The 23,869-nt window shown below is 41.1% G+C and overlaps 2 protein-coding genes across 4 annotated transcripts in view; one reads left to right on the forward strand and one right to left on the reverse strand.

The window, feature by feature from the left end:
• Positions 1 to 5,081: 5,081 nt before the first annotated feature.
• On the reverse strand, positions 5,082 to 20,664 carry ZCRB1 (zinc finger CCHC-type and RNA binding motif containing 1). 2 transcript variants are annotated; one of them, XM_061467777.1, is made up of 8 exons: positions 20,518 to 20,656; positions 15,757 to 15,844; positions 15,554 to 15,582; positions 8,897 to 9,008; positions 8,703 to 8,810; positions 7,186 to 7,295; positions 7,014 to 7,089; positions 5,082 to 5,727 (listed from the first exon to the last, which is right to left on the reverse strand). In XM_061467777.1, the coding sequence occupies exons 2-8, from the start codon at positions 15,838 to 15,840 to the stop codon at positions 5,596 to 5,598; spliced, it is 651 nt and encodes a 216-aa protein (XP_061323761.1). In that variant the 5' UTR covers positions 15,841 to 15,844; positions 20,518 to 20,656; the 3' UTR covers positions 5,082 to 5,595. The 2 variants fall into 2 exon arrangements, with proteins under 2 accessions (XP_061323761.1, XP_061323762.1); XM_061467778.1 differs by lacking the exons at positions 15,554 to 15,582; positions 15,757 to 15,844 and having other exon boundaries at positions 20,518 to 20,664.
• A 241-nt stretch (positions 20,665 to 20,905) lies between these two features.
• Positions 20,906 to 23,869, forward strand: part of PPHLN1 (periphilin 1) — a 73,188-nt gene continuing 70,224 nt past the window's right edge. For both annotated transcript variants that reach the window (XM_061467775.1, XM_061467776.1), the window contains exon 1: positions 20,906 to 21,787. The gene's annotated coding sequence lies outside the window, so the exon portion shown is untranslated. The remainder of the gene's footprint in view (positions 21,788 to 23,869) is intronic.

The raw sequence follows: 23,869 nt of genomic DNA on the forward strand, positions 1-23,869 counted from the left end.
CATTCTTCAATTAAACACAACATAGTACAAGCAGTTCTATTCCATTCACTCTAAAAATACAATTCAGTGCCTTGGAACTTCACAACCTACCCACACAGTCCTCAGTATCCCTTTTTGGTTCTATTCTGGGTCTCTCCTTCTTCCATAGCCACATTTGTTCACTGGGCAGAACATGTCTGTGTCCTCTGCCACCACATACGCAGTTACAATAACCCATCTTTACTTCTGCAACCAAGTGGTAGCTTTAACTGTACTGTGCCAAGCTTGATGCAGTATCTAAATTTAGAAGCCTTCTAATTTTCTTTCTCTGCATATTGATAAAACTGAGTTTTCATGGATCAGCTCATCTTAATGTAGGCTTGTGTCTGTTGCCTTTGATGAACTCATAATCTCAGAGCTGCCTTTGATTCTCTGAAGCATCCTATTAATCAGAGAGGAAAGTTCTCATATTAGTAACTGTGGTCTTTCTTTAAGCCACTCTGACCTACATCGCCTCACTGGGTTGGTTAGGTTTTTCACACACACTTTGACCACATTTTCACTGTCACAATTTCTGTAACTATTTACTTGCTGTGTTACCTATCGTATCTATCAAATACCTGTATAAGCACACATCTTATGCATCTGAATGCCCAGCAGGGTCAGGGTTAGCCTAGCACTGACAAAATGTTATTTCACAAACCCATGCAATTCTTCAACTTAAAAAATATTGCTTTCTTTTACATACTGAATGTCCTCATCTTACCCCTTCTAGGATACATTTTACAGACACCAGGACAGATTACAAGAAACAAGGTCATCTACGTTAACAGTGACTAACCCCCCCCCCCCCCTTTACACCTTTTTCTCTACAGAGGAACAATGTAGTAATTTTTAATATTGCCATCAACAGCTACAGAAGAAACCTCACCCTGTTAAGATAAACAAAGCTGTTTGGTATGAACATTTTCAGGACACCTAAAAACAGTTTTGCAACCTATACTAAAAAGAAGCAATCAGCTATTCAACACCAGTGACTTTAGGATAACACATATAGAAGAGTGTTATTTGTAATATTTTTATAGAAGAGCAATGGTGGAATTGTGATACATGTTATCATATCATGTAGGCACTGCAAATACCCAATAGAATATAAAGCTGAAACAAAGAGGTCTCTATGCTCGTTACTTCTAAATGTTCACAGTAGCACTTCATAAATCACATTTTACACCTACATTTTCTAAGCAATATAACATTTTGTGCCTCAAAAGACTACAGCCAAGCAGCGTACGTAATTCACCTTCCCATGCTGCAAGTCATCTCTGCAGATTAAAAAGGGGCTATCCCAAAGAACACGGTGACCCAGAAGCCAAAGATAAAGTGTTTACAATTTGTCCCAGACATCACCTATTTAGCTACACATAGCTCTTTGTATTTACAGCCTCTTCTATTGCTCTGCTGAGGGTAGTAACCTGAATATGCCAAGCCTGCTAAACACTGACTAAAATTACTCCAGTGTCTCATAGATACAATTGTTTAACAAGTGCTGCACAGGCACAGCATGAGTAACACCATTTATAATCAGTTAAACTAATCATCCTTATTCCCCTTCTATAACCTCTTTTTGCCCAAGGACAGATAAAGGTCATCTTCCAGTGGGTTTGGAGACACTTCTCAGCCATTTCAATAGACGAGAGGTCCCATGACCCAGAAAGCATTATTTTGACACTTTCCAAGCTATTTTGAATTAAAAAAAAAGGAAGACAAAATCTATTAAGTGGATGTTTGCAGAAAGATCCACGTTTTTGACATGATTTAATAAAAATCAGTTTGCCACTTAATGTCATTTCTCTATAATCAGAGCTTGAAAACTAACATTTCTCTATAATCAGATACTTGAAAACTAACATTCCGCTGGCTAGTCTAAGCTAGGTCCTCAAAGTACCAACCTCTCTGCTGTCAGCCAATTCCCCTCCCAAATCTCCTGTGGTTTTTCTAACAATAACAGGAAGATGTTCTACAAGGCGTTTCTTACTCTTCTCTCTTTTGATAACATGGCTACATAGCCTCATCTGCCTGGCCTGCAGCCATGCAGCCACCAAAGCTGTTTTCTGCTTCCTGAGCCGGTGCTTTAATACACTAAACTGACAAAAGCACCACTCTGTTGCTCAGGTTTTGAAAACTAATTGCATCCTATTAGCCTGATCTAAATTAGGAGCCCAGTTCACACTCCCAAGCTTCTCAGCAGTGATCAGACTCACACGGAAACACGTCAAGCTTGGAGTGGTTGGGGGGGGGCAAGAACAAGAGCAAATTCCTTGGCTTCAAAGAAACCAGTTCCCAAAGCCCCTGCTCCTAAGCCTAAGGTGCCAGGACAGGAAGCTGATGCTGGGCATCACCTACACATGGCAAGCTCCGAAACAGTGCCACCAACCTGGATATCCACCCTTACCCACCTAAAACTCCGATCTGTTTACTGCCTCTGGGTAGCGCTCTCAGGTATACCAGAAACCAGCTCCCAAAGTGCAAACATCCAGCCCCTGCTCCTAAACCTGACAAGTTCTGGCCTTTCTCCAGGAAGAAGCAGCTACATCAGGGAGTGCTGCAGACAACAGTTCTGGATTTAAGCAAGCAGAACTGGTACTCATGCTATCCAACTTAATGGTTATCTAATGCTAGTGTTCTGAATTGCGCACCTACATATACTTTGTTATCCTGCCAACAAAGAATAGAAACTTAAAAATGCTACAGGAGACCAAAGTGCAAAAAATCCTACTCCTCCAAAGTCTCTTTAGGGCCTGTGTTAGGCACCAGGTGCTTTCTTCTTTACCCTGACTCCAAGCCAAAAACTGTAAGTAGCGCTAATCAACAGAAGTTCAGAGTTGAGAAAACTTAATGGAAGATGATTTAAGGTGAAGAATTCCACATGCCAGTTGTTTACAGAAGCAGGCGCATTTTTATCCGTTTCTTTTCCAGTGTCACCTGCCTCAAGTGACTTTATGGTTGGAACAAAACACTACAGAGGAAAACCACTGGGTCAGTTGTAACAGTCTGGACTGAGCTACTGCTCGCTTCATGCTGACAGAAGCAAATCCTACAGGGAAAGCAGTGAGGCAGAAGCAGCAGAGCAGAAAGATATATCTACATGCTTCAGCTGCTGGAACTCTTGAAGAAGTACTGTATTAGGTCAGAACAGAGGTCAGTTCTGTTTTTATTCTTTCTGACAAGACACCAGTAGCAAATACGAAACAGTAGTGTGTAAGAATAAAACATTTCTAGATTGGGAATATGTCTGTATATTTTACAGTTAGAAGTAGTCATTAATTTAGGGTATTTCTGAGTGGAGACTGTATTTAAATTATACTTTTAAATATCACATTCCACATACAAGTCTAATACTTTTGACCCTTTGGCCCTGAAAAAAGTCACATATCAGTGAGCTCCACTACTACATTACACACCGTAATGTCATAAAAGTTTGAAATTTGCTGCCTGATCACTTCATTTAAAACCTTATTCTTGTAATCTACCAACCATTCCCAAAACAAAGTCATGGACAATGTCAAGCTGCTCCTCTGTCACATTTTAGTTCTTTTTTTTTTTAACCAGCACTGAACATGGTATTGGAGAAGAGGACAAATCCTGATTTTAAGTAGCAGATTCTAAGCACATTTGTTTTGCTCTTCATTTATTTATTTACTTTACTGCCATTAAGCCCTAACCTAACATTTGCAAAGAAGCACAGTGGCAGCAAGATCTTCCTTAGCAGAATTTAGAAGTCCTCAGTCTTCACTATTACACACAAGATGTAACTTAGAGTTAATAAATGCAAATCACTGTACACCCGGCACATTGGCACTCAGCTATTCAGTATGAAGAGATCCTTCTGAAATTCAGCAGTAAATCACAAAGTCTGAACAACATTCTTTGGATTACTGAGCCCAAGTCCTTTGTATGTATAAAGCTCCATATTTCTTCCCATTCTGTGGCTTGAGTAGTTTATGTACAGAAAAATCTTTTACTTTATTACCACCTTCTTGTTTCTGAATTCTTGTGAAAGCAGCAACAGAAGACCCCAGAATAACCTTCTGAATATGACTGCTTTGTATTAGAGAGTGTGTGTCTTTACTTTGCACCTAGCTATATATTTGAATGTATATCAGTATTAAGACTACATAATGATACATTTGAATTTACATTTTCTATATTTGGAAGAAAATCAAATCCTGATGAGCAACATGAAGAGCTGAAAATAGAAACAGAGGCCAGCTGGTATCTTCTTTGAAGTGTGAAAGTGTGAACATGTTTTATATTGTGCTTCCTAAAAATTAAAAGTTTGACTACATGAAGTGGCCAATGTAAAAGGGTTACCACTATCACCATGTGTCTGTGTTTTTGGGAGTGATCACTGCTGCAGGGTTTTGTACTGTTCTCCTTATGTGGCTACAAGGCTTTGTAGGAGACTGTGACTAGAATACTACAGAGATTTAAGGATGCAGACCCTATATAAAAGATCTGAACAGCTTTAGATGCAAAACAGGCACCAACACGCTTTGCTTAGAGACCATGACAGTTCCAAGTATACATGAAAACTGATTTTTAAGTACGTGGGAAACTTTGTGCCCTTTGGATTTTGCCAGCAGGTTCAGATGCCTGAGAAGACAAAACTGTGATCCACGTTAGATACAAGTATATTTAAAACCCTGTGCGTAACCATAATTATCATGTTAAGCACCCAAACTGCAGTCAGGAGAAAGAATGCAGTATAAGCCCTTATCACAGCAAGAGACTTTCAAGATCATATTTGAGCACATTAGCATATATGCACATTCCTATCTTAAAACATACGGCTATTCTCATTTTTAATGAAAAAGCAACAGAACTATCACTCTTAAAAAATATTAGGTATGTTTCCAGACTCAACTAATTGCCACATCACTTTCAACTTGCACTCCTATGAAGCCTATACTGTATACAGTCCATATAATACTATGAAGTGTGGAGCAAGTTCCTAAAACTGTGTTTAAGGCAGAAGTTCAACATCTTAATATCTTTTTGTAAACATACAGATGTATTGTTTAGCCTAAAATGAGTTCACGGACTGATGTGACATTAATTTATTATATTACTGCATAAAGAGTTAAAAGACTAGTACAATGCTTAAGGCTGAAAATCAACCCTGTGCCCAGGAACTAGTGCAAGATTCATATGCTACTAAAGGACTGCTTCCAAACATACAATAAACAGGCCAATACCTAAAGATTCAGTGGTGGTGATAACAGTGATGCTAAGAGGAACTCCTCTTAGGAAAAAAATCTCAGGAAATTCTCTTATGAAAGACTTCACTTGCAGGGGTTGGGTCTAGATACTAACTGCAAAAAGCATTCTCTCAGATATTTTTCTGGTTTTAACTGTAGAAGCACATAATTTTCTTAAGAGGCTGCCTTGAAAGGTGAAGTTTTGAAAAAGAGAGAGATTAAAAGACAGGAAGTTTGGGGGATAGGGTTCAGTAAGTTCCTTCAACATCAAGACAAACCTGTATTACAGAAAACTTTGTAGCACTTTACAAAATGTACACTATATATATATTACATATGCATATAAACCAGCATTATTTCAATCACTAAGTTCTTCCTCATCACTGAAATAAGCACTTTTCTTAATCCGTGGACGTTTTGATTCATCTGAAATTGAAGATTCCCCTGCAGTCTGCGTCCATCTTTGTTGTTCTTCCTCAATTTTGGCTTGCTACAATGAAAGAACAAAGTTTTAGGTAGGATTAAGAAAAAGTAAAATGCATTACATAAATAATAATGCTAATTATAATTTAATTTACCGAATTAAAGAATTCAAAGAGTTTATCTCCATTTCCAGGTAAACTGTGTAATGAATGCACTAGAAAACATTTATGAAAGTAGTTCTCATCTGCAAACAGTAGGTATTTTGCACCAGTGCAGGCCACATGAGCACCCTCCATTTTTAAAGAGAGGAACTTTGCCCATGGCAAACATACAGAACTATAGAGCAGCTGAGATCTGAAGCAAAGAATCCATCACATTTTAAACAGACATGATTGAATCAGCTTTGTTCCACTAGCAAGTCTTCTTTGCAATCATTCATGCAGGAAATGAACACCTTCAGGGATGTAAAAGTTTACTCAACTAGATGCTTCCTATTTTTACTGGGAAATATGCTATTCCAGTTAAAATCTTTGGATGGCAAGAGAAATGAGAAAGTTTCTTGGCTTGTTTATATTTATAGGTTTTACTTCCATAGTGGAGTTTTCCAGTTGTGGGAGGACAGCTATGCACATTTGCATTGGGGATTTTTTTGGACTATGTCATCTAAATGTTCTGCACTCATTACAGTCATATTCAGAACAAAGCTATCTTAAAAGCTCTTGAAGGTTTTTTTTTGAGGGACAAGGGCACACAAGGGGACAGCTGAGAACCAGGGAGCCAAGAAATTTGAAGATCAGGTCAGGCTTGCTCTGTGTAGAGAAGCAAAAGCTCGTAAAGAAGTATTGAAGATAGTCTGACAGCTGTCAGACTATTTATCTACATAACAAAAAAGTGCATTAAGTATGTTTTGAGAAAAGGAGTCCATTAGAGACCACAATGGACTGCATAAGGCAAAGGAAATGCTCCAGAAATAGACGCTGCTGAAGGACAAGGTAGTGAGTGAAGACAGAGAATATACCTAGTCATTTATACATGACTGTTTTTCTGGATGCTCAGTTAACAGAGTGAAGTGGGATTTGTGGACCAAAAACTTAACAGAACATCACAGTGGAGATGACAGGAGGAAACTAAGCAGCAAAAGAGCTTGAAGGACAAAAAAGAAAAGAAACCTGCAACAAACAAACACATCAATAGTGAAAACAGTAAAGGGAAAAGAAAAAAGAAACCACCGAGTGCCCTGGGTTACAGAGCAGGCAGTCCTAGGGCTATATCTCAGAGCTTTGCAAAGCAGCTCAAAAAAGAAGTAGAGTTGCATCTAAATAATAATAAATATGCACTGCTTCAATTTTGTACCTGAAAAGCTATGGCTTGGCTGAGACTATCTAGAGCAGGGTCTTCTCCTTCCTCTTCGCTTTCTTCTTCCTCCTCACTTGTTGTGCAAAGAGAAAAATATATAGATCTTTAAATGTTCAGTATGAAAAAGCTCCCTAAAAAAAAGTAGTACTGTGTCAATAAATATACATACACTTCTTCTGGCTCAACTATCTTCTTTCTTTTCTTCTTTTCTTTTTTTTTTGGTGGCTCCCGCTCTCCTAGCATATTTTTAGGACATGCGTAACTTAAGTGTCCTGCTTCCTTGGAGAAAAAAGAAATATTGCTTAACAGAAACCATTACAAACAACTATCTGTTAAAACATATCATGAGGAAAGTTAATGTAAGACAGTTCACGGGGGAAAAAAATAGAAGCAATTAGTAAGATAAATGGAATGCTGAATTAGCACACAGAAGACAAACTCTTCTCTATAAGCTTGCCATGGAAACGAAGAGATTAGTGGCGATATGCATGCTTAACTGCAAATTGAGAACAAGCTATAAGCAAAGTAGATTTTCTTTTTTGCTATTGCAATAGCTGAATACACTACAGCACCATTTATGTTCAAGTCAAGATATAAACCTCAGCATTAACAGTTTAAGAAACAGGAGCGAGTCAACATTTCTGCTCTAAAAGATGTTATGAATATAAATCAAGGTTTATTTGACATGAAATACTACCCAAATCTGAATCTCCTATGCTATTACATTTAGGGAAAGTGAGGACTTGCCTAAAACTTAAAATATGCTACTCCTGTATAAAACTAGTTGTTTTCAGTATTTATTTTACTGCCAGTGATACCATGAATTTCCAAAAGTATAACAAAAGCAGCTATTTTGAAGGAGGTTTTCCTTCTCAAACAGCATCATACTGATGCTCAGATCAGGATGCTGGTCAACTTGTTAAGAAGCAATTACATATACAATCTTCCCCCCCCAATCTCAAATAAAAGACAAAAGGGGTACTATCATTCTTGAAAATGGTAAAATTGCTCCCTTAGTTGGTAATATCTACAGCAAAAAAAAAAATAAAATTTAACAGCATGGGCAGGATTTAACAGAAATGGCCAAACTGAAGAAACAAGCCAAGAGCCTGTACTTAGTATAGGGTTATGTTTTGCATTTGTGCTGGAAACGGTGTTCATAACACAGGGATGGTTTAGCTATTGCTGAGTGGCGCTTACACAGAGTCAAGGCCTTTTCTGCTAACCAGCCCACCCCATCAGCAAGTAGGCTGGGCATGCACAAGAAGTTGGGAGGGGATACAGCCAGGAAAGCCGACCCCAATTGACCAAAGGGAGATTCCATACTATATGATGTCATGCTCAGCAATAAAACTAGGGGGAAGTTTGGTGGAGGGGATCTGACTGGGCATTGATTGGCAGGCAATGAGCAATTGTTTTCACTTGCATTACTTACCTTTCTTGGGGTTAATTTTTCTCTGTTATTTTTACTTTCATTGCAATTTTTTATTACTACTATTTTATTTCAATTATTAATCTGTTCTTCTCTTAACCCACAAGTTTTCTCACTTTTACCCTTCCAATTCTCTTCCCCCCGTCCTCCTGAGGGGTGGAAATGAATGAGTGTGGTGCTCATTTGCTGGCTGGGGTTAAACCACAACAGGGTCAAAAGATGGAATATATTACTTCATTTTTGGCTTTACTCACCCCACATTCATAACATTTAGACTTATCAAAGTAGTTACGCCTGCGAATGAATTCTGCTGCTCTTCCATTATCAATGGCAATACTTGCTTTTATTACTCTTCCAAACAACTACAGCAAATTAGGAAAAAAAAATCAGTAAATATTTTGGAACTGTAAACCCAACCCTCTTGCCAGAACAACTGTCCACAATTTACCTGTTTGTTATTAAGTGCCCGAGAACAGTTCTGTGCAGATTCTTTATCCAAAAACAAAATAAAGGCAACTCCTTTACTCTTCCTGGTGTCTTTCTCTTTCATAATAGTAACTCTGAAAACATATAACCACATTATTGATACACTGTAATTACTTCAAAGACATTTGTTCCTTGAAGATATAGGTGGGATCTTAGCTTTGTTATATAGCAAAAAGGAAAAAGCATATTTAACAATAGAAAGGCTCACTTAAATAGAAATTCAAAGGAACAGCTGAACTAGCCATGTGGCCAGCAGGGCTAATAGAGTCCTGGGGAACATCCAGAAGAGTGTGGCCAGCGGGTTGAGGGAAATGATCCTCCCCCTCTACTCAACCCTGATGAGTCCACATCTGGAGCAGTGCCCACTTCTGGGCTCCTCAGCACAAGAAAAACAAGAAGCCACTAGAAAGGGTCTAGCAGAGGGCCATGAGGATGATCAGGGATTTTGAGCTTTGCTTATGAGGAGAGATTGCAGGAGCTGAAAAGGTTTAGTCCAGAAAAGAGAAGACAGAGGGGATCTCTTGTACGTCTCTCAAAGGTGAGTGCCAAGAGGATGGTGCCAGACTCTTTTCTGCGGTGCCCAGTGACAGGACGAGGAACAGTACCCATAAACTAAAATACAAGAAGTTTCACGTCGCCATGAGGAAGAACTTCTTTACATTGAGGGTTGCAGAGCACTGAACAGGCTGCCCAGGGAGGTTATGGAGTCTCCCTCTCTGGAGACATTCAAAACCTGCCTGGACACATTCCTACGTAACCTGCTCTAGGTGGCCCTGCCTTGGCAGGGGGCTTCAACTGGATGATCCCCAGAAGTCCCTTCCAACCCTAATGATTTTGTGATCCTACACAGATAGAGTGCAGATGTCTTTTAAAAACTTATTCCCTTGGATGACTTGAAAAACAGAGAACATAATCTATAGACTTGCAGATGACTTAACTGTAGACAACTACACATACTGAAGGTGAAATTGAGGGGTAATGTTACCACTGTTATCACTGCTGAAAAACACAGTGCTCAAACTGCATCCAAACTGAGGAATTTATGTACATGTAAGTCTAATCACTTAAACAGGCTCGTGATAGGAAATGATAAATACATACAATATTGTTCTACAAATATCTCTAAGTGGAATCCAAGCAGATTGTAGATACATGTGTTGTTTTATGTAACATACAGAGTCAAATCTTCACCCTAACATTGGAATCAACAGCTCCAGTAGCACACCAAAAAACTCAAGAAAGCTCTTAACCCAGTAAAAACAGCAGACAAAGAATGACAAGAGGTGAAGGGGTAAAGGGGTGGGAATTCTTTCAGTCTTAACAGCAATTGTATTTAGCCCTAGGAAACAAACAAAAAAGAAACAAAAAAAGGTACATGTTAAAAAAGCAGGGAATAAGCTATTCCTTGCGCCCACCATGGACAGAACAAGGTTCATCCATAAGGCAAGACAAAATTGTAAGTAGTAACGGAGCAATTTTAAAAAACCCAAACTCCACTCCAGTGCAGAAGGCCTGCCAGGGAACCTGTGTACATAACAGACGACTTACATAGTAAAAAGTGTATTAAATAAAAGCTCAATACAGAAAGCATAATTTCCCCGCAAATACATGCACAGAAAGACAGAGCTTGATACAGGCTTTTAACCAAAGGTTCTTGGACAAGGATGTATCTAATTGAATGCACTGAGTTGAAGAGTGAGTAAAACTGACTTTACAACAACACTATTAATTTTTTCTTCAAGTTACTCCACCAAGATTTCCAAATGAGCCCTAATATGACTGTCACGCTTCTAACTGGGATATTGAATGTACCACTTAATAACACAAGCATAGAAAGAAACAAGTGTTTCCTCTTCAGGAATCTGCTTAGTAAAGTTCCATGGCATATAGCCCTAGAGGGCAGGGGGGCCCAAGACTGTTGGTTGATATTCAAGGATCACCTACTGCAAGCTCAGGAGTGTTGCGTCCCGACTAGAAGGAAGTGCAGCAGGAGGGCCAGGAGACCTCCTTGGATGGGCAAGTTGCTCCTGAGGAAACTCAGAGGAGAAAAAGGAGGCTTATAAAAGGTGGAAGCAAGGACAGGTGGCCTGGGAAGAATACAGGGATGTTGTCTGGGAAGCTAGGGACCAGGTTAGGAAAGCTAAGGCCCAGTTAGAATTAAATTTGGCTGGGGATGTTAAGGATAACAGGAAGGGATTCTATAGGTACGTAGTGAACAAAAGACAGAAAAGGGACAACGCAGGCCCCCTCCGGAAGCTATCAGGAGAACCGGCTACCCTGGATTTGGAGAAGGCTGAGGTTCTGAATGACTTCTTTGCCTCAGTCTTCACTGGCAAAGGCTCTGACCAAGTCTTGGAAGGCAGATGCAGGGACTGTGAGAATGAAGACCTTGGGCCCACTGTAGGAGAGGATCTGGTTTGAGACCATCTTAAAAACCTGAACGTGCGCAGGTCCATGGGACCTGATGAGATCCATCCGCGGGTCCTGAAGGAGCTGGCAAATGAAGTTGCTAAGCTACTGGCCATCATATTTGAAAGATCATGGCAGTCAGGGGAAGTTCCCGATAACTGGAAAAAGGGAAATATAACCCCCATTTTCAAGAAGGGGAAAATGGATGACCTGGGGAATTACAGACCAGTCAGTCTTACCTCTGTGCCTGGCAAAATCTTGGAGCAGATTCTCCTGGAAGGCATGCTAAGGCACATGAAAAACAACAAGGTGCTTGGTGACAGCCAGCATGGCTTCACTAAGGGCAAATCCTGCCTGACCAATTTGGTGGCCTTCTATGATGGGGCTACAGAACTGATGGACAGGGGTAGAGCAGTTGATGTCATCTACCTGGACTTGTGCAAAGCCTTCGACACTGTCCCACACAACATCCTTGTCTCTAAATTGGAGAGACATTAATTTGATGGATGGACCACTCGGTGGATAAAGAACTGGCTGGATGGCTGCACACAAAGAGTTGTGGTCAATGGCTCAATGTCCGGCTGGAGACCAGTAACGACTGGTGTCCCTCAGGGATCGGTGTTGGGACCGGTCTTGTTCAACATCTTTGTCGCTGACATGGACAGTGGGATTGAGTGCGCCCTCAGCAAGTTTGCCGTTGACACCAAGCTGTGTGGTTCGGTTGATACGCTGGAGGGAAGGAATGCCATCCAGAGGGACCTTGACATGCTTGTGAGGTGGGCTGATGCCAACCTCATGAAGTTTAACCATGCCAAGTGCAAGGTCCTACACCTGGGTGGGAGCAATCCCAGGCACAGCTACAGGTTGGACAGAGAAGAGATTCAGAGCAGCCTTGCAGAGAAGGACTTGGGGGTGTTGGTTGATGAGAAAATGAACATGAGCTGGCTTCAGTGTGCGCTTGGAGTCCAGAAAGCCAACCGCATCCTGGGCTGCATCAAAAGAAGCATGACCAGCAGGTTGAAGGAGCTGATCCTGCCCCTCTGCTCTCATTAGACCTCACTTAAGAGTATTGTGTGCAGTTCTGGTGTCCTCAACATAAAAAGGACATGGAACTGTTGGAACAAGTCCAGAGAAGGGCCACGAGGATGATCAGGGGACTGGAGCACCTCCCGTATGAAGACAGGCTGAGGAAGTTGGGGCTGTTCAGCCTGGAGAAGGCTGCGTGGAGACCTCATAGCAGCCTTCCAGTACCTGAAGGGGAGCTATAGGGATGCTGGGGAGGGAATATTCGATAGGGACTGTAGTGACAGGACAAGGGGTAACGGGTTCAAACAAGTTTTATAGACTGGATATATGGAAGAAGTTCTTTACTGTGAGGGTAGTGAGGCACTGGAATGGGCTGCCCAAGAAAGTTGTGAATACTCCATCCCTGGCAGTGTTCAAGGTCGGGCTGGACAGAGCCTTGCGTGACATGGTTTAGTGTGAGGTGTCTCTGCCCATGGCAGCGGAGTTGAAACTGGATGATCTTAAGGTCCTTTCCAATCCTAACTATTCTATGATTCTCTTTGATTCTATTTGCCCTGTACTATTTAAGTAACTATGTAAAATAAAAAAGAAATTGTGCTCCTATAGCTTACTACATGCCCCTTGTGCAGGACAGAGTTGTAGCAAGTGGTTAATACCCTTCTCTGCGACCAGAGAGAACATCAGTTTGAACTCCTCGTTTACCACAGGTTTTTGATATAAGCTTGAGCCAAGTTCCCACCACAACTAATGGTTGTTGATGTGGGTCTGAACTCTGTTGATGCTCTTGTATTGGGGAAAAGCAAAATGTTTTGATTTTAAGGATCAAAATAGAACTCAAATTAGTCAGCCTGACAGAGCATGATGATTTGTGAGTCACTTTAATTGACTAAATCACTAATATGACCTTGCTGCTGTGCACTTAAAAACACACACAAACAGAAGTTCATGCTTAAGTTGGAGTGTTGATGAAAGCATCAGTAAATTCACTTGATGCTTCAGAGGCATCTGAACTATTTTGTTGGTATCCTTCTGTGTTCTGGGACAGAGTAGAAAAGCCAGTTACTGAAAGGAGTCATTGTCTTCTCTTGTGATGCTTTCAACATGAGTGACAGATACTGCATTAAGCATACTGGATTCAAGCAAAACACACTCCTGACATGGGTTAGTGTGAGGTGTCTCTGCCCATGGCAGGAGGGTTGGAAGTAGATGATCTTAAGGTCCTTTCCAACCCTAACTATTCTATGATTCTAAGCATGACAAATCTTTAAGAAGCAATTTTTTTTGAGCCCTAAAAAGTCTGATTTCTCAGTGAACAAATCAAGCTAAAATCATCATAGCCACGGTATACTGGGGTGAGAAATGGGAGTACAGAAAAAAGTCCAGAGTGATTTTCCTGAGCCAAGGAAAAAAACCAAAAGAAGTCTGTTAATGCTTATTTAATTAAATTAAAGCTGACCTTAATGGCATCACAAAGCTTTCTGTAAAGTGTTTTAAAGTCCCTGAACAAAGACTCTACAGAAATCAAGCTAATGTTTGAAAATATTTTTCTTGGGAATTAATGACTAGTTACAAATAGAAAAAACCTGATCTTTGTTAGCGTCAGTTTCATAGTGAAATGGGATACCAGGAGACTCCCACAGTATTGACACTGTTTATAGTCAGCTCAGGTTGCAAACGGGTGAACAGGAAACAAATTTTGCTAGATAAAAAATGCCATGGTAGTATTTTACACATGATAATCTCCGAGTTTCTGCATTTGGCTTAACTTCTGGCAGTGATTAGACAAAATTACAAGAAAAACTAAGTATCAGTAAGTGATTTCTTTGCAAAACAATATATAGATGGGAGAAACCAGTTACTGGGCAGCAAGAATTGCAAGTTCTAAATGAGCTACTTTCACACAGGTCACAGCACAGGAAAACACCATTTCTATTGTCTATGACAGTAAAAATGGCAAATAAAATACTAGAAAGTATTAAAAAGAGAATGCTGCTGTAACACCTTTGAAATAAGCAACGCATCATACAGCCAACACTTCATACTGTTCTGATTCTCCTATCATACAAGGTCAAAAGCAGGACAGTAGCAGACTCCTACCCCCAAACACACAGAGTACAGGTATATTACCAAATGATAACAGGGAGATCAGCAGTGTCACATTTATGTAGAACAAGCTCATCAACAGACAAACACCAGTATTACGCCTCTGTCACGATTTTTCTAGATTGGTAGTTCAGAGATCAACTAAAACAGGTCACACACCCCACCCTGGAAACAATAGTGTCCAGTTGTACTGGTTACTGCCTGTCTGCCAGAGCCCTGCATAAAGGTTTTCCTCTCAGTCAATTTTTGAAAAACCCCTACAACTTCAGAAAAAGTTTTTTTTTTCTTGCTATTTGTCACCTGAAACACACTCCTGAGAGCTGAACAACTTTGAATTTAGCTCTGTATCTCACAGATTATTACGTCAGCTTCTAGATGTTAAGAATAGATATTTGCTGGTGTAGGGTTAAAAACTGAAGCCTTGAGTCTGGTTATTATGACCAGTTAAAAAATAAAAAAATCAAGAAACAAAGCAAACCAGCAAATTCTTCATTGTGACAATCATGTCTACCACTTGAACACAGAGACAGGTATTCCCAAGTACTGTTCATGAATGCCTCACATATTAAAAACTGTTACTATGCAGCCTTACACCTAATCTTCAGTATAATACTGAGCAGTCAGAATAACAAGTCCTTCTAGAACTGCAAACAGAGGAATTGTAATGGTAATTGTGGGAACTGTTTTGGGGAATCGTGATGCCTAGTTCACGTAAGTAGAAGTTCTCACTTTTACACTAATCCACTTGTGTCCCAGGCAGTGTTTGGTGGAAAGGAGATAACACCAGAAGAATATTGTTTCAACTATTTAAAAGAGCATTGGTATATAACAACATTCTTCTTGCTCGTAAGAGGTGGGTAGCAAACCTGTCCCAATACAAATATTCTTACATCATGCATGTAAGCGCAGGAGCTTACAGTTGTTAAATTAAATTTATACTTCATTAAAAATTGATAGCACTTCAATATAGTTCCACATTTATTCCTAAATTATAAAAAGCACAAAGCTATCAAGTGAAGCAAAGACATTGAATACTTTAAATGAGAGCTACAAAAATAGCAGGCCATGTCAGGTCACTTACTTGACAACTTTCCCATACTTTGAAAATATCTGAAATACAAAAAAAAAAGAAAAAGGTTTAGCAATAGATAATTGCATTTCCTTAGTAATAAATTTATCAAGACAAACTTTTCTAAGTAAAAGCTATATATCAGTATTGTATTTACACTCAAAATTGTTGTCAACAAGTTTAATCTGATCAATGCAGCTCTTAAAAAAACTTACCCTGTACAGATCGTTGTTTGTCAAAGCAAAGGGTAAATTGGACACATACACTGTGCTTTTGCTTGGTGCCAACCCACCGCTCATTTTCCTGATGAAAAGAGAAAGAAAGGATTTAAATTATATTCAACAGAGAAAGCAATTAAAAAAAAAGAAGCGGTTGCAAAACTTCAAGTTGTTTTTCAAACCTAGCCCAGACAGTCATCCATTATAAAGTTGCAGGAAAGCATAGATTTTATTCCCCTTTCATTGTTTTACATGAAATTAGTACATTCTTTCCTCCTCTCCTGGATCCAAAGTATATTTTTGCTGCATGCGAGTCAATTTGTAAGTCATGAAAAACCAGACATGTCTGCACTTAAAATAAATCTCTGATGATTTGTGCAGTAAATAAAGGTTTAGATCCATTTACCAACCATTACGGCAAATATAGGAAATAATTGACCTTTGTTCAAGTACCTTCATGATCTGATTCTTTATACAAGTTTCAGTTCAGCGGCATTCAAGAAAGAATAAATCACAATTGGTTAAGGGTGGAGTGGGGGGAAGCTTCCCTAAAGCAGAGGCCTAATTATTGAGGGTAGGAGTGGGGAAGATAGATACATTTCAAAGTCAGTGTAGTAAGATGCTAAAGCAGCATGCATTTCCTCTTGTATCCCTTGCTCAGGAACTGCAAGTGTCCAGAGCTGATCACAGCACATCCCCTAGAGACATTCCCCCCACCACCTCCTCCTCCCGATCAAGCAGCTGCTCTGCACCAAGGAACCAGGGAAATCGCAAAGCCATTTTCATTTCCAATGTCTTTCAACCTCTTGAAACTGTGTCTGGAAACAATGAATCAATTCAAAACACTGTTATAACTGCATACACATCATCTAATGCTAGGTGAAGAGTAACTGAAGCAACTTGAAAAAGAACAGCCTATGTTTTTCCTTGTGTTTGGACATTTCCCAAAATTTTAAGTGGTACTAAAGTCTGTGCAAAACGTTTCTTTTCCCTTTGATCTGTTTTGTAGTCATGGCTCAATTCAAGAAGCAAAATTCAAGATCAGAATAAAGCACAGTCCTTGAGAGAGAGCACACCAAACACGTTCCCTATGCAGTCCAATTATTATCTCCTTATCCAGTTTCCTGCAGCCTTATTCCTGCTTCTTGGCACCTCTAGCCAATTCCTGAGGATCAAGCCATTTCTTCAGCAAGACCACCTCATTTAAAAAATGAAGACAAAAGCTGATGAAGAGATAAAAGAAACTAAAGTATTAAAAATCAACATCTGTCACAGTACACAGTTTCTTAGGGGGATGTTTTGATAGTGAGTCTGAACAGACTGCCTGGCCAAGTGCCAACAAAATAACTAGTATCACACTCTAATCTGGCTGCGGTTATTTTCTGGTATTTCATGATTCAGTCATCTGAAGATGTGATATTCCCAGTAGACACTGATTATCCAAATGTTTTGCTTCTCTTTCCTGACATGCTTACTGTATTGCAATTCATTTGAGTGGCAGTTTACAACTGACTGAATTTTGAGGTTTTCCATGTCCAGAGATTGTTTTTTTTTTGGCATGAGCAGAAATGGCAACATAAAGGTTAAGCAAATGAAAACAGAATAAATTTGCCGTACAAGGCCACACATTGCATCTGGTGTTACGCAGGGTAGATTCATTATTCCAGATTCCTTGCTGCTTGGCATTAGTATCCTTGACAAGCCTAACCAGACTGACTTGGCAATGTGCCATGTGAATAGATGGCCTGAAGTGCAGTTATCCAGATGTACAGTGGATACAAAAGATTCAGTAAGAGCTACCTTAGCTCTGCATTGTGGTATATTGCAAATGCTAATATATTGCTACAGCAGAGGAGAAAACAGCAGAGATGAACCTCATGTGGCAGTAGACAGCAATTTAACTCTGCCTAAAAGACAAGAGAAGCTAGAGCACCTTGTAACAGGAGATGAAACAAGCACCTTACTAATGAACAGATGCCAGTGAGAATGGCATGACTGGAGAGCAGTCAGCTTACATATTCCACACCATCGCAGTGCAACCCTCTGAAGAGAATATGGTATGTCACATGAAGACTACTATAGGTCTAACAGCTTAGTTGATAGGAAATTATTAATGAATGCAAGCTACAGAACTGCCATTTTCAGCTGCACATTACTTTCTTCAGAAGCAAGCTGAGAGCGTGGCACCCTGGAGTGCTGGCTGCCAGACAGCTGAGGCAGAGCTTTGTTTCTAGTACCCTGGACAAATACAAGTGAAACAGTCTTGCCCCCTTCAACTGCCCAAATATTCTTAACAATTCTTATTGTTTAGGACTACTGTGCCAGGATTTCTTACTTGTAATGTCTGACTTGCCAAGCAGGCACAATTTTAATAAAAGAGGAAGTACAGTAACTGTAAGGGTATCACCATGGTCATGTTCAAGATGGTAAAGGATTACATTTAGTACTCCAGGAAAGAATACTTCCACAGATCTGCAGGAGGACTTTCTTTTCCAAATACTAAGGGGCCATTGGGATAGTTCATAAAAATTTTATTTAACCCAGCAGATACTGACAGGTTTACCCAGTGGTAACATCTGGGTGATTCATCTGTCTCCTTAAAAGCCTGGTGTTCCTTACTAGCTCTTCTGCGGAACATTCAAAAACAATATTCTACCAAAACCAATCTCTCAAGCAGCTTGAGCATGTAAACATGCAGATTTCTGGTTAACTGTTGTGAATACAGTAGTATAAATGTGATTTTAGATTCAACCACTGGCACAATTCTTCCCACCACGAGAAAACTTAAAACATCACATGCTAATTTTTACTCTGCTATAACCAATCCATCAGTCTTTTAAACCACCATGAAGCCCCTCTGGGGATACCAAGTGCAAACACCATATGAACAATAGCTCCTCCTTCCCTTTATTTATGGATGCCAGCCTTGCCAGACCAGCTTCATATTGACTGGTCTGTTTTCCAGCTGGGGGGCAGGCAAAGGGGGGAATAAAACCTGCTAGTTTCAGCTTTAAGCTGACTGTCTAGATGGGACACATCTCATTTGCAGCCTCATCATTACAAGGCTCAGAGACCTCATACTTCAGGAACTTTATAATTTCATAGAACTGCCCAATACAATTTTAACATTTTCATCACATTCTTTCTGCTTGATCACCAGTCTCTCTGCTCTGTAGGTTTTCACTTCCCAGGCTGAAAAAAATACCCCCTTCCCTCCACCCAAAAAAAACCCATCTGAGCTTTCTACTTGCTGCAGGGGACTCCCCTGAGAGTCATGCACAACCTGGCTTCTATACCTTGCTAGAACTCTCCAACAAACCAAAACATTTCTGTTTTGTAGTGAATGCCATTATGGGACCTCTCTGATCTTCAGGGTATACCTGGCTGCTTAACTTTAAAGCATGAGCTGGAAGCCTATACATTAGCTCCATGGGGTTCAGCACAACTCCCATTGATGTAATAGCCTCTCTATAGTATTAATGTTTTCTTCATTCATCATTTTTATATATTAACTTTCAGGATAGAGCCATCTCTCATTACAAAGACTTCTTGAAGTCATCTTTTTCTGTCTTTTGTAACAACTCAAAGAAACCATTTTTTAACAAGAGCCATCTGTCAGTAATGATTTAGACTCCTGGAAAATACTTTGGGTACATGAGTATGTTTTGCTTGAATCCAATATGCTTAATGAAGTATCTGTCACTCATGTTGAAAGCATCACAAGAGAAGACAATGACTCCTTTCAGTAACTGGCTTTTCTACTCTGTCCCAGAACACAGAAGGATACCAACAAAATAGTTCAGATGCCTCTGAAGCATCAAGTGAATTTACTGATGCTTTCATCAACACTCCAACTTAAGCATGAACTTCTGTTTGTGTGTGTTTTTAAGTGCACAGCAGCAAGGTCATATTAGTGATTTAGTCAATTAAAGTGACTCACAAATCATCATGCTCTGTCAGGCTGACTAATTTGAGTTCTATTTTGATCCTTAAAATCAAAACATTTTGCTTTTCCCCAATACAAGAGCATCAACAGAGTTCAGACCCACATCAAGAACCATTAGTTGTGGTGGGAACTTGGCTCAAGCTTATATCAAAAACCTGCGGTAAACGAGGAGTTCAAACTGATGTTCTCTCTGGTCGCAGAGAAGGGTATTAACCACTTGCTACAATTCTGTCCTGCACAAGGGGCATGTAGTAAGCTACAGGTGCACAATCTGTTTTTTCTTTACACAGTCACTTAAATAGTACAGGGAAAATAGAATCATAGATCAGTTAGGGTTGGAAAGGACCTTAAGATCATCCAGTTTCAACCCCGCTGCCATGGGCAGGGACACCTCACACTAAACCAAGGCACCCAAGGCTCTGCCCGACCTGGCCTTGAACACTGCCAGGGATGGCGCATTCACAATTTCCTTGGGCAACCCATTCCAGTGCCTCACCACCCTCACAGTAAAGAATTTCTTCCTTATATCTAACCTGAACTTCCCCTCTTAAGTTTAAACCCATTACCCCTTGTCCTATTGCTGCAGTCCCTGATGAAGAGTTCCTCTCCGGCATCCTCATAGGCCCGCGCAGATCGCCACAACCCCACAACCTCCCCGGCTGCAAACAACCGCTCCAGCCGCCCACTAGGCCCTCGCTCCGGCCACCACCGAACCACGGCGAGAGCGAGCCGGGGTTCCCTCGCGCACCGGCTTCCCCGCCTGTTCCCCTCAAGGGGTGGCGGCCCCCGGCGCAGCTCCGGCCCCGGCCTACCCGTCACGGCGGGGCTCACCCCGCACGGGCACCCATGGTGCGACGCGATACCGGCCGAGACGGCAACAGGACGCGACGCACCCTCCCGCACCACCGCCTCTCCAACCGCCCCCTCAGCACGACGGCACTCTTCCGATGACGGGAGCGCCCAGCGCAACACCCACCCAATAGGCGATGGCAATGGTGGAAGGGACGAGGATGTTTCCGATGACGTCGGGGGAGCGCCGGAAGCGGCGGGAGAGGTGCGGCGCTAGCGAAGGGAGCTGCGTGCCGCGCCGCGGGAGGGAGAGGCGGGTGAGCGGGGTGCCGGGGTCGCGGTCCGTGCTCGGTGCTTCGGAGCTGCTGCCTGACCTCCCTCTTTCGTGGAGTGAACGTGACATTTTGCTGTGCTCAACGTGGGCGCCCGGTCCCTGGCAGCGGTTTGCCGCCCGGCTGCCCTGTGAGGCGTTGCGGGGCGCGCCCGGGGGCCTGTTCCTCCCCGTTCCCCGCTGTCGCGCTGCGGACACGTGCTCGGGTAGTCGCGGAAGCGTCGGTAAGGCCGCTCCTGGGGCTGGGGGGGCGGCCCCGAGGGGACTTCGGGAGCTGCGTCCGGCTGCCCGCCCCGGTTCCTTATTCCTCTGTGTCTCTGGGAAGGGTGGGTGCGTGAAGTGGCGGGACGGGGTGGGGGAGGAACCGGGAAGGAAAACCGCCCAGGGGCGGGGGTTGCGGCGTGCCAACGGGAATGGCTTTTGTAAACGTTATCTCTTCACCCTTTCTTAAACCCACAAGTGATTTTGGTTTTCAGTTTAATTTGTGGTTTTGCTTTGAAGGGAAGGATGATCCCACTTGTGTGCACGCCTGAGAGTTAATTTAAACTTTAATAACTGGTAACGAATGTTTGGAGGCTGTATAAACCACGTTGTAAATGCTTCCAGTGAGGTGTCTTGTGGGTATGAGGGTACAGCGTCAGTGTCTTTATGTTTCTAGAAGGATAAACAAGACATAAGTATGTCACTCAGCATATTTCCTTAGAACTACTAGAATAAGTTGTTACACACAGCTTAAAAACAGGGCATCTGTAGTAGATTTAAAGCCTTTATTAGTATGTAAACACTATCAGTGTGCTTTCCATGGTTCTTCATTCTCATCCACATTTCTCTTTGCCCTGCATTAGTGTTTTCATGGGTAGTCTTAACAATTCTTTATCTGAGGTGTCTGGGACTTCAAGGGAACAAAGTCTCTGTCAGAAGGACACAGAAGGACGTGGAAACTGACCGAATGCGTGCAAGCGGTGAGCAGAGTTCAATACTATTATTTGGGTGAAATATTCAGAGTTGGTTGGTACTTCCAAGAGTAAATGTAGAAAGCATTGCAGTTTTGATCTTTCATGGCAACAGTATGGTGAACTGACATATTTTTTGGTAAAAATGTGTGTCCTGCGAGATGGAAAGTCACGTTGGAGGCAGTGATCCATGCAGTTGTTTGCATTGACATTGCTAGCGTAGCAGTCCTATTGCAGCCTGGCAGAATATTCTTTTGGTAGCACTGACACTTATGAAGGATGGGACGTTGGTAACTGCAGGTGTTCAGGTAAAGATAAACACTAATACATCAGTCATTGTATTAGTATAACCCCCAACTCATTGCCTCCATTTCTTTTGCTCCCAGTGATACATTAGAAGGATGTGGTAAGAACGCTGAACCAGTGGGATTGTAAATCCTTATCAGAGTGATGCTGCTGCTGACAATTTCACTCAGTTTACACATTTCTGGCTTTTTTCCCCTTTTGAGGTGGGAGTTAATTTGACTTTTTTGGTCAGTGCTTCTTTAAATATTTTTTTCCTTCCCCCCCCCCCTTTTTTTTTTTCTTTGTTGTATTTTAAGTCAAATTCTTGTGAACAGGTCAGGAAAGATTGGGAAAAAGCCTCTTCCTTCAAGCTATTTCATATCTAGGTTGAATACACCTAAATTCGTTGCAGTCATGCTTCTAATTGCTTTTGAAAATCTTAGAGCCTAACGTTTATTATTAGAAAGAGATGGATTCTCTTTGTATTCCTGTTTTTTTTTTTTTCAGTGCCCCCCTCAGAGTATTTTATGTACTGTCATGGTGGATTTCTCCCTTTGCTCTTACACTTCTGCTTTTTCATCTTATCAAAAGAGAAGTATGTCTCTTCAGTGTTTTCTGCCTGTCCCAAGTATGGGGGGAGGAAAAAGTTACCTTTTTGTTCCTCCAAACTCAGTTTTGTGTCTTGCTTCCTCTCTGGGTAAGAGATACTGGGATATCTTTGTAAGCATTATTAAACAGAGATTCTAATTGTTGGATGAAAGAATGGTATTTTCTGCCTTTGTCCTCAAAGCAGTAACTGTTGCAAAATTGTCCATGATATGTCTAAGGAGTTGCAATTCTCTGAGCATCTCTCCTATGCCTTACTCATACAAAAGCATCTGAGCTTTTCAAAGCAGAGGAGAGGCAGAGCTGGCCCACATTTGTCAAAGTAACAGTATAAAGCCAGATATGTCCCAGTAGCATCAGAGATATGGCAGCTGTCTGCCCCTGTATTTAGAGCACAGCATTGGTTTTATGCTTTGTTCACACGTGGCAAGATGTGAACATCTGGATTAGAAAGCTGAGTTTTTGAAACAAAAATATGGATCTGCAGAAGGCTGATAGCACACACTGGAAAACTGCGAATCCTGGAGAAGTAGCTGTTTCTAGCCATGATGAAAACTGATGTCTTGAGTAAATGTAAACAGACAAGAATTGTGAACAAAATATTGCAGAATACTGTAGTGCTTTTGCAAATGTGTCAGATTTTTCTTTAGCATATATTATTTAGGAAACAAAAATAAAAAATGATTGATAAAGAAGATCCAATTGTGAAAAAAAATCTAAAATTTGAGTGACCCGTGTAATCTGCTTGATGAAGAACCCATTTTTGTATTGCATCAGTTACAGAGCGCAGAACAAGATATATTGCTGAGATAATCAGAGCAAAGCCATTCTTGGCAGCTGGCCACAGCAGAGTAGTTTGTGCTGTGTTAATAGATTGGCTGCTGCATACGCTGGGGTGTCTTTATTTGAGGAAAATAAAGACCTTGCTTTAGGGAAAACCATCATCTCTTATCAAAAATAGGAAGAGGTTGTTTAAATTAATGTAGCAAGTGATTACATGTCACTATATTAAAGAAATATCAACTATCTTTGCTGTGTATACTAATAGAAAATAGTCAATATGAGTGACAGTGGTGTTAGGTGTGAAACAAAAATGTAATGTTTTTTAATCTTTATTGTAAAACAACTTGTAAAATTGTAAAATCCCCTCAGTTCAAGAAGGACAGGGACCTGCTGGAGAGAGTCCAGCGCAGGGCAACG

This window comes from Pezoporus flaviventris, unplaced genomic scaffold (assembly GCF_033815535.1).
Source record: "Pezoporus flaviventris isolate CSIRO_AGI_PZ_B2104156 unplaced genomic scaffold, CSIRO_AGI_Pfla_v1 ptg000045l, whole genome shotgun sequence".
Classification (NCBI taxonomy): Eukaryota; Metazoa; Chordata; class Aves; order Psittaciformes; family Psittacidae; genus Pezoporus; species Pezoporus flaviventris.

What these genes read in the sequence shown, in the direction of transcription:
- ZCRB1 (XM_061467777.1), bottom strand. Translation starts at nt 15,840, where the DNA reads ATGAGCGGTGGGTTGGCACCAAGCAAAAGCACAGTGTATGTGTCCAAT. An exon ending in CAAACAACGATCTGTACAGG is followed by an intron (nt 15,583 to 15,756) that starts GTAAGTTTTTTT and finishes TTTGTATTTCAG; the next exon opens with ATATTTTCAAAGTATGGGAA. An exon ending in ATAGTTGAGCCAGAAGAAGT is followed by an intron (nt 7,090 to 7,185) that starts GTATGTATATTT and finishes TTGCACAACAAG; the next exon opens with TGAGGAGGAAGAAGAAAGCG.